Raw genomic sequence first — 17,986 nt, forward strand, 5'->3', positions numbered from 1 at the left:
AAAACAAAAAAAAAACAAAAAAAAACAAAAAAAGACATAGTTTAGCAGGTGCCTCACTCCATTCCTCTCCACCCCCACATTATCATGTTCTCATATTTTCTTCCTTGCTCTAATCCATACTACATACCACTATTAGATTCATTCATTCATTCATTTTTAAATTATCACTTTGACATGGCCCTTTCAGCTCAGAAAATCCTACAGAATGAAATTCAACCTTTTTAACTTAGTATTCAAAGACCTCTCAAGAACTTGGCCCCAAATAAATTAAAGTTCATAATGCTTAATACATATCCTAACTTCCTTCACCTCTTAGTAGATATATGACAATGGTAAACTTAGTTAACTTCTCTAAGCCTCGGGATTTTCTTTACAAAGATTTTATCCCACAACACTAAAGCCAAAGTACCAGTCACTGATAAGGAGGACTGCTTGTCTCATCAGGATCCCTCTTTTTCTGTAAATAGCCCTGGGTGTGTATCTGTACTCTCTCACCTTGACCCCTGGGCATACTTGATCTGAGCCAGGGTTAGACACCTTAATCCAAGGTAGGTCTATCTTAAATCTTCTAGAAATGTGAAGCTTGAATGGACAGACAAGGAAACTAAGGGTAAAGGAAGCTGAGCCATGCTAACAGCATCCTGAAGGTCACCAGCACAACTGGGTTCCTGCCCATTCTGAGGCTTAGCTGTTCAGTTGATTTTTTTATTCTGTGTACTTCCTAGTTTATTTCAATAATTCCTGCTTTGTTAAGTCAGCCGGTGATAATTTCCAATACAACCAAAAGAACTTTAATTAATATAGTGAGGCTCTTATATACCTTATCCAACTTTTGTACACCTTTTCTGACTCCACTTTTGTGTCTGTTCCAGAACACTCTGCATTATGTAAAATGAGCCCATATTTGTCCATGATTTATTATATTTTCAAATTTATTTGTTTTCATATTTCTATTTTATACTTTTTTTTCAATTTGAAAATACAATAAATTATCAACAAACTGATGGTGTGAAGAATAATTTTAGCACGGTAAACTTTAAAATTCCACATTCAGAAGTCTATCAATTCTGCCACTTTCAAGCAATTTATTCAAAATAATTGCTTGTCTATACAGAACAATTTAAAAATAACAAGTCTATACAGGTTTAAAAAACAATAATCTTGTCTGAATGTACTTAGAATTATGAAAAATAAAAAAAAAAACACAATAATCTTGGCTGGGCACAGTGGCTCATTCCTGTAATCCCAATACTTTGGGAAGCTGAGGCAGGAGGAGCGCTTGAGGCCACAAGTTCGAGACCAGCCTGGGCAACAAACACAGTGAGGTGAGACCCCATGTCTATAAAAAATAGAAAATTAGCTGGGCATGGTGGCGGGCACCTGTAGTCCTAGCTACTTGGGAGGCTGAGGTAGGAGGACTGCTTGAGCCTAAGAGTTGGAGGCTGCCGTGAGCTACGTTCACCCCACTGCACTCTGGCCTAGATGACAGAGCAAGACCCTTTCTCTAAAATAATAATAATAATAATAATAACAGTTTTCAATGCTCTTAAACTGGCAAATTTCTAAGAACTTTAAAATGTTGTTCCAATTGTAACAACAATAATAAACATTTTAAAGTGCACTTGAAAGGGGAAAAAGTACATTCAGTGCATTCAGCTCTGCCACTAGTCAGCTGAACTTGGGCAGGTATTTTCAATCTTTGTGCTACAATTTCTTCATCTATAAAAAGGAGGCAATAACAGTACCTACTCAACAAGGTTGTTGTTGAGGATTAAATGAATTAATAATATACTTGGAATAGTCCCTGTAATATATTTTAATACTAAACACTCAATAAGTACTAGGTATTTTTATCACTAACTAGAAAGAAAGCTGTGCCTTAAAATACTTAAATATGATAAAGACTCAAACAACTTATATACAACATATTTTTTAGGTTCTATATAAAGAGTTTTTACTTTTTAAAAACCTACTAAAAACCTTCAAGTAGCTTTAAAATATTCAGAATTTTAAACGCAGAACTTAATAATGATCCAGAATTTTTGGATCTACAGCTAGTATACCTCTGCTTGTTTCCAAGTGAACCCTGAAGACTAGTTAAAACATTTAGCTAAGGAATGTAAGTAAGACTACCCACTTTACCAAAATATTCTTGTTAAACAATCTGCACAGCTACAATGCCAAGGAAACATAATCAATCCAACTATAAAGTTAAGAACAGAAACCAAAGAGCAAAAATGCCATTTGCCTTTTGTTTTAAATTGTCAACTAAAGAGAAACAGTAATTTAAATGTGAAAAAAAATCACTTAGCTCCTTTGTTAATACAATTTCAGTTAAAGTATAAGATGGACTTTGGTACCTACTATGTGACAGGATCAACAGTAATGATCAGGCCGGGCGCCATGGCTCATGCCTATAATCCCAGCACTTTGGGAGGCTGACACAGGCGGATCACCTGAGGTCAGGAGTTCGAGACCAGCCTGACCAACAGGGAGAAACCCCTTTTCTACTAAAAATACAAAATTAGCTGGGTGTGGTGGTGCATGCCTGTAATTCCAGCTACTCGAGAGGCTGGGGCAGAAGAACCCTAGAAGCGAAGTCTGGTGGTGAGCTGAGATTGCACCACTGCAATCCAGCCTGGGCAACAAGAGCGAAACTCCATCTCAAAAAAAAGAAAACAAAAGAAAAGAAAAAAAGTAATGATCAAGGAAGACAAGGTCCCCTCAGCCTTTTGTGCAACTTCTAAATACAGAAGGTGGAATCAGGCAATTATAATATAGTAAGTGCTATCTATAATAAGGTGTGAAAAAATTAGAAACCCCTAAACTATAAAACTCTTAAAACATAGGAGAAAAGCTTCATGACAATGGAGTTAGCAATGACTTCTTGGATATAATAACAAATTCCAGGCAACAAAAAAAAAGTAGATAATCAAAATTTCAAAACTTTTGTGCATCAAAGGTCACTATCAACAGAGTGAAAGGCAACCCACAGACTGGGAGAATATAATTTGCAAATCATACAACTGATAAGGGATTGACATCCAAAATATGTAAAGAACTCCTACAATTCAACAACAACCACAAACACTCCAATTTAAAAATGGGCAAAGGAATTAAGCAGTCATTTATGCAAAGAAGATATGCAAATGGTCAATAAGTACATGAAAAGATGTTCAACATCACTAATCAATAGAGTAATATAAATCCAATCACAATGAGGTAGATACCACTTTACATCCCTTAGAATGGCTACCACCTGAAAAAAAACAAAAAAACCCCCAGAAACTAACAAGTGTTGGTGAGGATGTGGAGAAATTCGATTCCTGTGCGCTCTTGGTGGGATTCCTGTACACTCTTGGTGGGAATGTAAAATGGCACAGCTGTTATGAAAAAGAATACATCAATTCCTCAAAAACTTAAACATGGAATAACCATATGATCCAGCAATTCTAGTTATGGGTATACACCCAAAAGAAATGAAAGCAAGAAACTCAGACAAATATTTCCACACTCATGTTCATAGCAGCATTATTCGCAATGGCCAAAGGTGGAAGCAATGCAAATGCCCATTGATGAATGAATGGATAAACAAAATGCGGCATATAAATACAATGGAATTATTATACAGCTTTTAAAAGTACTGAAATTCTGACATATACTACAACATGAACCTTAAAGACATTATACAAAATGAAAGTCAATCACAAAAGGACAAATACTGTAGGAGTTCACTTAGGTGCTTAAAGTAGTTAAATTCATGGAGACAGAAAGGAGAATGGTGGTCACCCACAACTGGGGTGAGAAATGGAATGAGGAATTACTATTTAGTGGGTACAGTTTCAGTCAAGTAAGATGAACTAGTTCTGAAGGCAGATGGTGGTGACAGCTGGACAACAGGAATGTATTTAATGCCACAGAACCATACACTTAAAAATGGTTAAGACAGTCAATTTTATGTTATGTATATTTTACCACTGTAAAAAATAAAAATAAAAGAGTGAGTCAGGAGGCAGTGTTGGCAAGATCTGGTGACAGACTGAACATGAGTAAAAGGGAGACAGAGAGCAAAGTTGTTCCCAAATTCTTGGTTTGTGCAGGTGGCTGGCTACGGTGCCATTCATACTAGATAAGGAAACCCATGTCCAGTCCATCTCCTATATATTTTTATGATTTATTAATGCTTTCATATGTAGCTATAGTTATATTCATTTTCATCATTATATAGTATTCCAGTATAGGCTGGGCATGGTGGCTCACACCTGTAACCCCAGCACTTTGGAAGGCCAAGGTGGGTGGATCACTTGAAGCCAGGAGTTCAGGACCAGCCTGACCAACATCGAGAAAGCTTGTCTCTACTACAAATATGAAAATTAGTCGAGTAGGGTGGCACATGCCTGTAATCCCAGCTACTCAGGAGGCTGAGGCACGAGAATCTCTTGAACCTGGAAGGCAGAGGGTACAGTGAGCCAAGACTGACCACACCACTGCACTTCAGCCTGGGCAACAGAGTGACACTCTGTTTCAAAAAAAAAAAAGTATTCCAGTATATAAATTAACCACAATTTACTTATCCATTCACTAATAAAGGGTACTGGGATTATTTCAAACTTACAATGATTATGAATACTGTGGCACACATACAGACGAGTTTCTCTAGACTATACACCTAGGAGCCAAAGACTTACAGTACGTATATCTTCAACTGTAATAAAATGGTTGTATCAATTTATATTTCCATCATCAGAAATGAGATTTACTCCTTGCTTTACACCCACACCAATAATTAGTACTGTCAGATGTTTTTGCCAAGCCAATCAATTTAACATGTTATCACAATGTGATTTTACTTTGCATTTAACAAATTACTAGTGTAATTTGTAAAAGGTTGAATATCTTTTACTACATTTATATTTGGATGTCTTCATTTGGAAAGTGCCTATGCCAGTCTTCTGCCCACTTTTTAGAGCTTTTTTTTTTTTCTCAATGAGTTCTTTATACACTCTACATTTGAGCCCTTTAACAATTATTCATGCTGCAAATATCTTCTCTACTCTGTGGTTTGCCTTTTTACTCTGTTAATAGTAATAAACCATTTGTCCCTCTTTTGATGAGTAGAAGTTGCTAATTTTAAAGGTGTCAAATTTATCAATCTTTCCCTTTATAATAGAACTTTATGTGACTTGGTTAAAATATTTCCTTACCTCACAGATATGAAGATGTTCACCTAAATTATCTTCTTAAAGATGAAGAAATAATTTAAGGTTTGGGTGATTATCTTCCTCCTGCCAAACACCTGACTGTTCTAGCAGTCTGGGACCAAGCTGAGGTTTTTCTCAGATGATCTGCTTGCTAGACAATCCCTGGGTACAGTCGTTCTGGAGTCTCAGCCTGGAGGAGGGGGTGTTTCATCAGGATAGCCATTTCTGGCAGGCCCTGGACTAAAACTCTTATCCCTTCAGCTCTGAAACTGCCAAAAGCACACCTCTACTTCTCAGGTGCTTTTTCCTAACTGACAAACACTCAATTTCCCCCAGGACAAAAGCAGCTCTGTATAACCTCTATATAACATATTTATTCTTTAAACACAATGAAGATCCTCAGCTATTTTTCCTTTAAAGGAAAGTACAGAATGCTATGAGAACCCATAGCAGAAGACCCTCATGGAAGTAAGAAGTGATTAGCTGGAAGGAAACAAATAATGGTCAGAAAAAAAATGTCTAAGAGCAGAAATGAAGGATGAATAAGAGAAAATATCTTGAGAGTTGGTGGCATCCTATGATGTGCCCAGAGAGGACGCTTGAATAGAGATGGTCCAGGGAACAGGAGAGAATACTGATTAAGAAAATATAAAAGGTAAGTAATGTGGTTCTACTGACCATTAAATCAAATTTTAAAAATACTAATCATTACCTGCAATCTGTACTGAGCCATCTTCTCCAAGAAGAATGTTTCCAGCTTTCACATCTCTTAAATAAAAAAAAAAAAAGTTACATATCAAAAAACACCCATTCTTTGGAGTAACATAATTTAAGCAAGTGATAACTATATTCATGTAATACTAGCAATATTTAAATGTTCTATTTTATATTAAAGAATATTAAGAGCAATAGTAAAATTTTAGTCACTGGTACTAGGAATACAAACATTAAAAAGAAAGCTAGAAAGGTTCTTACTATAATATCTAGAAAACACAAGTGATTAAATATTCTTGATTGGGATAAAAGTGGCCAAAGAATGTGACCCTCACCTAATTCTACATTTTGAAATGTATTTTTTCCTACACCCCAGTGAGTTATCAAAGTTTTAAAATCATCAGCATGCAACTGAAAACAGGGAATATTGTATGCCTGTTAACAAAAAGATGAAAATTACTCAGGCATCTCTATATTTTTAACTATTTATAACAAGTAATACGTGAAAATATTCTTGTTTTAAAAACTTAAACACAACTAAAAAAGCCAAAATCCCTTTGACCATCATTCTCAAGTCTAGTAAGTACTCTCTCCAAAGTTTTCAACTGTTATCAGTCTGGTTAATAGAATATATACCTATGACATATCTGGGCTTTTCTCCCAATGTAAATAATATTATACTATCCATTCAAATCTACAACTTGGGGTTTTGTTTTGTTTTTTTAGCAAAAACAAATTTTTGGCAAAATTTAAAATCCCCAAATCCTAAGAGTAGCAAAACCATTGCTTGATAACCTAGAGAAATTCTCAGAATTTACAAGGAGCATACAAGGGGGTTCTACTGCAGCATTGTTTGTAATAAGAAACAAAAACTAGTCACAGCCAACAATAGTAGAAAGGTTAAATTAATTCTATTACATCCATGAAATGAATGTTAATCAACATACTGTGACATGAAATGCTAACATACATTATTAAATGAACAGATCAAATAAGAGACCAGTGCATTTTACACGACACCATTAATGTTGCACAAACACACCCCTTTCCCTTGCCAAATGGGATTTTTGTGGAGATTAATGGAATTGAAGTCTAGGGGAACAGTATTTGAATGCCCTGTGGAAATACAGTCATTTTGTAATTAAAAGTAAATGTAATCAAATAAGCAAAAGAAAGGCAGCCCTTGAAGCTACACAAGAAAGAAAAGCAAGTCCAGCTCATGGAAGAACGTCTTATTTGTCATGAAAAGGAGCCAATGAAAAGCACAGCACTCCCCTTTATCCTCCATGTTTAGATATAATCATTCCCTGGCAAACAATGAACAAGGGTTCCATAATTGTGTGCAGCAGCAGCATCATACCACAGTATACAATGCCTTCCTGAATATATACTGAAGCATAAGGAAATCATGTTACTGAGTATTTTGTACTGCTTATAAGCCCAAGCAATTCATAGGTTGTTCTCCTGGAGGCTGACTTAGTAGAGTGCAGGCCAGCTTGCTTTACTCCATGAACCTAGTTTCAGATTCTAGTAGCTACAAACAGGAGAGAAGAGAGGACATTATCTTTCCTTTGTGACAAAGATCATTCAACTGAGTCAACCACTAACTTCCAACTCCCTTTTCTGAGCTCATCTAAAAGCCAAGGGGGCAAGAAAAAATAGTTTAGTCACTCCTTCCTCTGTGTTTTTACAGAAGGTTGTACTATAATGTTAGCATAGTGTATTACATGATCATATTCCTAGGTCTGTCTCTCTTATTTCACCATGAGCTAGATCTGGGCCTGTAACTTAATATATTACTATAGTCACCTGTAGTTACTTAGCATTATGATTAGTACATAGGAGGCATTCTTCAAAGAGGAGGAAATATTCTTCAAATAGATTTAAATAACTATTTAAATTTTTAACAACTATTACATATGCACTGAGGAGACGACCTCCCTCAAATCCTCTTCTGGAACAAAAAAAAAAGAATATAAAAAAGAAAGAAAGAATGTCAACCAAACACTTAAAAAAAAAATACTAGACTGTTCCTTTCCTCTTCCCCAATCCCCACTCCCCACCTCCTAACTCTATTCCAAATGTCAGGGTTATAAACTAATACATTACAGTCAAAGGATGGGAACAATCTAATTATCCATCAAAAGGAGACCAGTTAAGCTGTGGTATATCTAAACCATAAAATACTATGAATACTATTGAACATACATGTAGATATGGAACTATCTCCAAATACATTATTAAGTGAAAAATGAATGCTAAATATAGCATGTGGCCATTTGTATTTTCTTTAAAAGAAAAACAAGACACAGAGACATACATCATGTTTATACTGGCAAAAAAAATATCTCTCAAAGGAGTCACAAGAAAATGGCAACAAGTAATTCCCTTTGGATCAGGGTACTGTGGATTCATAAACGGAAGAAGACTTTATGTTTTAGAACAGTTTTAGATTTACATAAAAGTTGAGAAACTAGTGCATAGGAGTTCCCACACACCTCACACTTAGTTTGCCCTATTATTAACATCTTATATTAATTAGTACAGTACTTTTGCTACAATAAATGAACCAGCATTAATATATCATGATTAAAGTCCACAGTTTATTCAGATTTCTTTAGTTTTTACCTAATGTCCTTTTTCAGTCCCAGGATCCTGCCCAGGATACCATATTATATTCAGCTGCCATGTCTCCTTAGGTTCCTTTTGGTTGTGACAGTTTTTCACACTTTCTTTGTTTTTAGAGAATCTTGACAATTTTGAGGAGTAATGGTCAAGTATTTTGTAGAATGCCCCTCTACTGGAATGTGTACAATGTTTTTCTCATGGTTAGACTGGTGTCAGGGCATTTTGTAAGGAAAACCATAAAAGGTGTCATTTTCATCACATCATAAGAAAAGCACACAGTATCAATATAATTTAGCACTACTGATACTGAGAAGACTTATTTTGTACCATATGTCATTTGGCGCTATTTGAATTTTTAAAGCCATATATACATATCACCTACTCAAATCATGTTTTGTAAATTTTAGTCTTTCATAAGGGAAGAGACAATAATCCATTTGCAGCAGAGCCTGCACTTCGAGTGACTACTTTTCCTGATCAATTCCCCAGATAATCAATACATGTTTCCCTTTTGAAACCAAAAGTGCAATCTGTAGAATAGCTTCCAGGAGTAAAAGCAGAATAGCATGATTCACCGGACAATAAAAACACCACAGTCTGCCCTCAAACAGGACAACTAACTTTTAGGGAAAAGATTCGTAACTAAATATCTGAAAATCAATATAGTCCCCAGTTAAAGAACTTTTTTACTCTGCCACAAAGAACATCAAGCAAGCCAGCAGCTCCAAAAGCTCCATCCTCCAACCTCTCTTAAGTAACAAGAAGAGTGAGTTTTTGTTTTTTACAGCTTAATGCCATTTCTCACATGTCACTGTTGCCCCAAAGTAACACATTCCTTCTAAAATTAAAACAAATATCATAGACATTCTTGACTTTTCATTAATACAGAACACAAGTTTCTGCCCATAACATTTTTATTACTCATCAATAGGCACCATTTATGGAAAACTTGAAAAAGGGTCAAGAAAAGCAGTGAATCAAAACCAAAGCTCTGTAAATACACTGTATTTAAGCATCTTAAACTAACAAAATGTCCAACATTTCTGACACAGCCGCCTCTTCAATGGGAAAAATATTTGGGTAGATACACAGAGAAAAGTCTAATTTAGAGACCCATTCATCCTACTCAAAGCCTCTAAAGCCTAGAAATCACAGAGAAAACACAGTAGACATAGAGGAAAATTACTTTACCTGATCTACTAGGCTGACATACAAATCCACCTGAAATCACAAGTGGACTTTGAAAATATGAGAAGTAGCAAGACATACTAAAAATATTTTCCTCTGCTTCCCAATAAAACAACTTTCTCCTAAGCCTAAGTCTCAGCATATTACAGAGCTGGTTACTGCTAAAGTCTAAGTCCCAATGCTGGCCAGGCGCAGTGGCTCACACCTGTAATCCCAGCACTTTGGGAGGCCGAGGCAGGTGATCACCTGAGATCGGGAGTTGGGGACCAGTCTGACCAACATGGAGAAACCCCCATCTCTACTAAATATACAAAATTAGCCAGGCGTGGTGGCACATGCCTGTAATCCCAGCTACTCGAGAGGCTGAGGCAGGAGAATCGTTTGAACCTGGGAGGCAGAGGTTGTGATGAGCCAAGATCGTGCCATTGCACTCCAGCCTGGGCAACAAGAGCAAAACTCCGTAAATCCCAATGTCAAGGCCTCACTCCAAACCAATTAAATAAATTTCTGGCAGTGGACCCAGGTATCTATACTTTTTAAAGCTTCCTATATTCCAATATGTAGCCAAGGTTGAAAGTCTACGATTTAAAGTGTCAGAGAATTCCCATTCCAGCAAAATGGCAAACTGTGCACTGGAAAACAAACTTGCATCACTGCTACCCAGGCCCTTGACCCAAAACCCTTCCCCTGCTACAAACACAAAGAGATGCTGGATAAATTAGGGGAAAAAATATCACACAGCTAGATGTAAAGTAAAGAAAAAATCCTCAAGGTTCAGAAATGAAAGAGACACTTGAGAGGCAGAACAGTAGGTAAGCCCTGGGAGACAGAACAGGGAAACTGGCCGAATGGCTAGGGGGCTCAGGTTTTCAAATCCAAATGTAATAGAAAACATGGCACTGGACCGATAAAAGGTTAGGAGCTAAAACTGAAACCCCCTAATAAAACCAAGACCCTTGAAAGACTAGGCCACAATGAAAAATATGCTTACCAAAGGTAAGACAGTATAGTTATATTAAAATAAGATCTAATTATCTTTATAAAACATTTAAGACCTAATTATCTTTACAATAAATAAGATCTAATTATCTTTAAAACAAAAACATTTGTAAGAGTAAAAAGGTCATTTTATAGGCATAAAAAGTCAATTTACAGGAACAAAAGGAATAATTCACCAGGAAAATAACAATCCTGAACTGTATGCACCTATAACATCTATCACAGTGCTCAAAGGAGTCATTACAGTTGTAGGGGTTCCTGAGACCATGCCACAGATAGCTGGACAGGTTCCAATGCAACCTGACACTTAGAGCCCCGTTCAAAGGATGCTGATTTGCAGGCTGGCTGATACAAAGGACCAGACAGAATGCCCAAGTGAGGTACACACTGTCTAATGCCCAACGAGTCCAAATAGAGTGATAGGCCTTCTTTTTGGTGGTGTGGTGAGGGTAGGGGAGGGTCAAAGAGACAACAGTTTTTCCTCAATTGTCAAAGGAACTAAACATTGTTAATCTGCCCAAATAGTCCCATGAAAGTTTACTTGGCAAGAAGGGCTGTGAATTTTGTTGCATCCATCAACTACCTCTGCTGGCAGAGGTGTAATAATAGTGCAAGTCAGGGCCACTATCTTGCTAAAAAACAGGACATCAAGAGATCATCTATACAGGAAAAGCTTTGGACATCAGAAGGTAAAGGAATTTTAGGATATAATCTTATCTAGTTCAATACGTCAGGAGCTTGTCACTTCTGTCTTCACAACAGGAAAAAAAGTTGAACTGAAAATCAACAACTCTTCTTAGATCCATCAAAGACTGAGGTCACAGAGCAAACTGCTGCCTCCAAAAATGTAAAGACAGGAAGACAGAATTACAGTTTAATTGAACAGAAGCCCAGCAGCAGAAGACTACTACTGGAGTCAGTACTAGAATATAAAAACTTAAATTGTAATTGACAAATGTCTGGAGGCTCAGTGTGAACCAGCTTGAGAGTTAAAAACCCCAGGGGACCCAGTAATGGAGACTCATACACTTGGATGAGTTGGATCAGTTTTACCTCCCACAGCCCCACGAGGTTCTCAGGGCATAGATAGGAGAAAATTCCTCTAGTTTCCCACAGGAGGAAGAAAAAAGTAATCAATATGAAATATGCCCTGAGCTTTCTATCCTCCCTAACAAAAACCTACCCTGAAGGGAAACTATTTTATCAGAGCCTAACCATCTTGGTTTTACCAGTACCTAACCCATCTACAAGAAGAGAAATAACCAGTCTCAGTCCCACCAAGCCTTCCTGTCTCACCTTAGGGGACGGGGGCTGAGAAGCATTTGTGCAGGTGACAGCCCAGGAGCACAGGCTCACTAAAAAGACTGAGCTGGGCAGTGGAGACAAAAATCTTGATCGAAGCCAGAGGAAAAAGAACAGCTTACCAGGAACAAAGGTACAAATTAACACCACACATCTCAGACACCAGGCAACCAGAAGAGAGTGGTGTGAACTGCTGAAAGTGTCAAAAGGGAAAAATAAACAACCTAGAATTGTGTATCCAGCAAAATTATCCTTCAAAAGTGAAGGAGAAATACTTCTCTCAGGCAAATAAAAACTGAGGGACTTTGCAGTGAGCAGACCTGCCTTGCAAGAAATGTTAAAATAATTTCTTGAGAGAGAAGACAAAACTCGGATCCACATGAAGAAAAGGAAGAGTATGAGAGAAAAAATACATGAAAATAAAATATTTTATTTCTCTTATTTTTAATTGATCTAACAGTCAACAATTTCTTCAAAATAATAACAGCAACAATGTATATAATGATTACAACTTGTGGGTAAGTGAAATAAATGACAATAATATTATAAGGGAGGAATTAGGAATATTCTGTTATAAAGCACTCGTGCTACCCATGAAGCACTAGAGTGCTATTTGAAAGTGGACTTGGAGGTCCTATAAAACGTATACTGTATAGGCCAACTACTAAAAAAGGTTTTTAAACAAGTATAATTTATATCCTAAGAGAGGAGAGAAATGGAATCACATGAAATGCTGAACTGAAACCAAAGAAGAGGTCGGACATGGCAGCACATGCCTGTAAAAAATCCCAGCACTTTGGAAGGCCAAGACAGGACTGCTTGAGCCCAGGAGTTTGAGACCAGCCTTGGTAAATTAGAATTACCTGGAGAACTTATAAAAAGTCCCAATGCCAAAGCGTAGGACCCTGTCCCTATAAAAACAAAAATAAAAAAATAGTCAGGCATAGTAGTGAGCGTCTGTGGGCCCAGCTATTTGGGAGTCTGAGGCAAGAGAATTACTTGAGCCTAAGAGGTCAAAGTTGCAGTAAGCCGTGTTCATGCTGCTGCACTCCAGCCTGAGTGACAGAGTGAGCCCCTGTCAATCAATCAATCAATAATCAAATATGGCAGAAAAAGAATGAAGGACACAAAAAGATGTAATCTTAAAAATTAATTATTTAACCCTTATCCTTGAGCAAATAGGAAAGCAAAGCCCAGAAAAGTAACTGATTAAAAAAAAAAAAAAAATCAGACAACTACAAATTGTAAAGCTGAGGTTTCAGTGAGTAATCAGAATATGGAGAAAAAAGCAAGGTACTATCATACCCCACCAAACATACACATACACAAATACACACACACACATACACACACACCCCTTGACTGGATTACTCTTAGAATAACAGCATTTTTAAAAAATCCATATATGATAGGTAAAAAATCAGTCCTCTACAGAAGCATTCCACTCTAGGAAAAAATGAGTAATTCTTTCTAGTTGTCTAAATTTTCTAACCTGCTTCAGTCTTAGGAAAAGAAACCTCTTTTTATGAGGATGAATGAGAACAACTAACTCTAAAAAATAATGTATACACTAGGAATCTTGGAAATACCTTGGAACCTTGGGTTCCAAGGGTCCCTAATTTCTAATGGTTCAGTTTTGACTTTATGATATTTTCTATTTGCAATGGAGTTACGTCCCAATAAACCCATCCTAAGTCGAAAAGTATCTGTAATCTTAAAACAGTAAGAATTTCCATCTAAAATTGTACCTAATCAATTGTTTTTGTACCTGGTTAACATATTAAGAGATCACTAAAAATAGGGTATGGTCAAAGAGAAAATATTTGGGAATATTTTTCCAGCACTGTTAAGTAGAAAAAATGTCCTGAAAAACAGAAAATTCCAATCCTCTGGATGATGATAATTGTATGTATACCTTGATATTAGAAAGTAACATAATTTAATTAACTAACTCAGTTCTGATTCCATGTTCATTAAGTAATCTTGTGAGAAAAAAGTGCCACAGGCTGCTAATTGGCCCTCAATATGACTCCCCTTCTAGAAAAAAGAAGGGGAGGGGAGGAGAGGGGAGGGGAGGAAGGGAAAAAGGAAGGAATTTTTACTGGGGACATGACCATCCCGAAGAAAGGCAACATTTCACAGCCTTCCATGCAGGCTAGATATGACCATCCATGTGACTAAATTTCTAGCCACTGTGATGCAAACAAAAGTGGTTTCTACCACTTCCTAGTTGTTCGCTTAACATAGGTGTTCTCAATCCCAGCACTACTGATATTTGAGCTGAGTAATTCTGTTCTAAGGGGCTTCCTGGACATGACAGGATAAATTTAGTAGCATCCCTGGCCTCCACTCATTACATGTCAGTAGCACATTCCACTACCCAACTCCAGCCCCTGTTGTGACAACCAAAAATGTCTCCAGGTATTGCTAAATGTCCTGAGAACCACTGCTTATAGGAAATGGCATAACCTCTATTTCCCCTTTCTTTCCTCCCTTCTGCTGAAATGTGGATGAGGTGGAAATCAGCTTGGGCCATGCAGCAAAAAGTCAGAGCTGGGAGAGCAAGAAAATCAGAGCTGGAGTCCCAGACTCCACAGAGTCATCATACTGGACTGATGTCATTTATGCCCAGACTATTACGTGAAGAAAAACAAAGTAATCCTCTATGGTCCCGTAAATCAGAGGTACTATAGCCCACAAGCTGAATCCAGTCCATTTCCTGTTTCTGTAAAAGATGCAACCATGCCTATTCAGCTACAGATTGTCTATAGCTGCTTTCATACTACAAAAACAAAGTAGTGGTGACAAAGAACATCTCACCCACAAAGTCTAAAATATTTGCTATCTGGCCCTTTACAGAAGAGGTCTGCCAACCTCTGGTGTACAAAATAGTGACAATGAGCGTTCACTGATTCTTGTGTGCTAAATACTATTCTAAGTGCATTGTATAAATTACCTCATTTAATCTCCACGACTACTTTATGAGATAAGTATTATCATCTCTATGTTACAGATGAGAAAATAAGGCAAAAGAGAGGTTAAATAACTTGCTAGAGGTCACCCAGTTAGTGACAGAGCTGGGATCTGAATCTAGGCGGTCTGCTTCTAAAGCCTGCTAAGACTGTGCTAATCAATGAAGCTGAGTATCTACTGACGTAATATCAGTTAGATTTTTTTGGTCACTAAGTCAATAGAATTTTAGTCGGCCATTGAGATTAATTTTAAATGTACTGTGTTGTCCTCTTTTATTTAGCAAATCCATATATCTATTTTTTCAAGGCAAAGCTTTTACTTTAGAACACTGATGAAAGTATCTTCTTTTTCCTAAATGTTTACGTATCTACAATTTCTATAGCAAACAGCAAAATTAACCCAAAATATACACTGAAGTATACTTTAGGGTCATTTAAAAAAAAAAAAAAGAATGTAATGAATGGATGCATACCAAGTTCCGGCAGGCACAGAAAAATTCGGTTTCTGCTTTACTTTGTATGACTGTAACATCTGCTTTGCATAATGTATCAACTCTCACATAACTAAGTGAGTAATTTCCTTTCTAAAATTGACCTAAAATGCTGCCATTTCAACAGCATTACCTTGACGTAATGTCACTGCTACAAATGTCCTGGGAGTTCCCATTCAAAACTGCCCTCAAAGTTAGCTTATAAGCCACTGTAAAACTCTATAGACACATTGTACAACCTTGAGCAAATCCCCTAAGACCTTTTTCACCAGCAAAGTAAGATTAATAATAGCAATATATTACCCATGCATGTTATAATATATAAAGTTTATTTCAAAATTAATTTTAAGAATACAAAATATAATAACTTTTTTTCTTTACAGATTTTCTTTAGGAATTTCTTTAGATAAAACAAAAAGGTATTTCTTTATTAGGATAATCTCAAGGCAACCAAATGCACATGAAGAATGGGGTCTTCCAGCTACAGAGGAGCAAAGAAATAGATAAATCTTCACCCTTAAAAAGCAACCTGAAAGCTGGACAAATACGACAAAACAACCATTTCAGTGGTCTGGAAATCAACCTGAAAAACATTTTATGCTTGAAAAACAGCTGCACTTCAGGTAAGAACACTGAAACTCTGTGGTATTCTGCTCTGGGACTAGCCCCATCACTTCCTGGCCCCAGCTGAGTCAGCATGAGGTTCTAAGGTAGATAGACCATGATGACTGGCAGCTTCTCAGCCACAGTTGAAAGAGGCTCCTCTGACTGGACATGATGGGCAACATCTACTCTCTGTGACTATGTCAACTAAAGTGACGTTCTGAAGGCTGACCAGCAGGAGAGGGTCAACAGTGGCTCTACTAGCCTGTCGTAGCAGTCCAGATAGAGACAAAGATATTCTTGGCCAAGGTACACAGTGGAGAAAAGAGGCTCCTGCTATTGACACACTCCTGGCCAACGCTGACGATGTGCACACGAGCACAGGAGACAAAAGGGCCTATCCAAAAATGAAACCCAGGCAAACTGGAAAACAGAAACTAAACTTAGAAAATGTTCATTTCTAAACCCACAGAAAGATCCAAAGGAAGATAGCCAAATAGAAGCCTCCCCCAGTCATCTTCCTCACAGGAACACCAAATTGAACACTACTTACATGAAAAAGCACCTTTATAAGAACCAAAAATCAGGTGAGTAATCACAGTCCTTGGTTTCAACTTCACATCACTGTTAGAGACACTAACGATGGTAGGAAAGACAGTCTTGAATTGTCAATGCCACCCCTTCCCCATCTCCTGGCAGTAGCTGCAGGGCACTGAGAGAGAATCTGTGCTTGCATTGGAACTCAGTGCTGCTGTCACAGCAGAAAGCAATGCCAGGCAGAACTTAGCCAGCACTCATAGAGGAAGCACTTAGACCGCCCTAGCCAGGGGAACTGCCCACCTCAGCAGTCAGAACCTAAGTTCTGTCAAGCTGCCCCTCTGCAGGCTAAAGTGCTCTGGGCTCCTAAATAAATCTGTAAGGCAGTCTAGGCTACAAGGAATACAATTCCTGGGCAAGTTCTGGTGCTGTACTGGACTTGGAGCCAATGGACTTGCAGAGCACACAACCCAGTGAGACACCAATGGGGCAGCCAAGGGACTGCTTGTGCCACCCTTCCCCCAACCCAGACAGCACAGCTTGCAGCCCTGGGAGAGACTCCTTTGTTCTGCTTGAAGACAGGAGAGGGAAGAGTAGAGGACTTTGTTTTGCAACTTGAATATCAGCTCAGCCATAGCGGGACAGGGTACCGGCAAAGTCTAGCTCCTAGATGACATTTCTAGACACACCCTAGGCCAGAAGGGAGCTCACTGGCTTAAAGAAAAGAACATAGTTCTGGTGGGATTCATCCTCTGCTAACTAAGGAGACATTGATTCCTGAATAATTAGCAGTGGCAACCAAGCAGTACTTGCCGTGGTCCTTAGGTGAGACTCAGAGATGTGCTGGCTTCAGGTGTGACCCAGCACATTCCAAGCTATGGTGGCTAGAGGGAGGGACTCTTGTTTGAGAAAAGAGGGAAGAGTACAGAGGACTTTGTCTTGCAGCTTAGTTACCAGCTGGACCCTGGTTGGGTAGACCACCAAGCAGGTTCCTGGAATCCCCACCCAGGCCTTGGCTCTTGGATGGTACCTCTGGACCTGCCCTGGGCCACACGGGAGCCAGCTGCCCTGAAGAGAAAGTCCTAGGACTGGCAGCATTCACCACAAGCTGACTGAAGAGCCCCCGGGCCCCAAGTGAACACTGGGGGTAGCCAGACAGTACCTGTCATGAGCTTGGGGCAGTGGTGGCCATGGGGAGAGACTCCTTTGCTCGGGGAAAGGGGAGGGAAGAGTGGGAAGGGCTCTGTCTTGTGACTTGGATGCCAGCCTAGCTGTAGTAGAATAGGGCACCAGGTAGATTCTTAAGGTTTCCAACTCCAGGCTCTGGCTCCCTGATGGCATCTCTGCACCC

The 17,986-nt window shown here is 38.3% G+C and overlaps 1 protein-coding gene across 2 annotated transcripts in view; it reads right to left on the reverse strand.

Annotated features, from left to right (window-relative positions):
- The window catches only part of OXSR1 (oxidative stress responsive kinase 1), a 95,722-nt gene that overhangs the window by 45,454 nt on the left and 32,282 nt on the right, over window positions 1-17,986 (reverse strand). For both annotated transcript variants that reach the window (XM_012455655.2, XM_064360134.1), the window contains one exon: window positions 5,914-5,969. In XM_012455655.2, coding sequence (XP_012311078.1) covers window positions 5,914-5,969 — 56 coding nt within the window. The remainder of the gene's footprint in view (window positions 1-5,913; window positions 5,970-17,986) is intronic.

Source organism: Aotus nancymaae, unplaced genomic scaffold (genome assembly GCF_030222135.1).
Source record: "Aotus nancymaae isolate 86718 unplaced genomic scaffold, 86718_ANA_hifiasm-v0.15.2.pri h1tg000038l, whole genome shotgun sequence".
Classification (NCBI taxonomy): Eukaryota; Metazoa; Chordata; class Mammalia; order Primates; family Aotidae; genus Aotus; species Aotus nancymaae.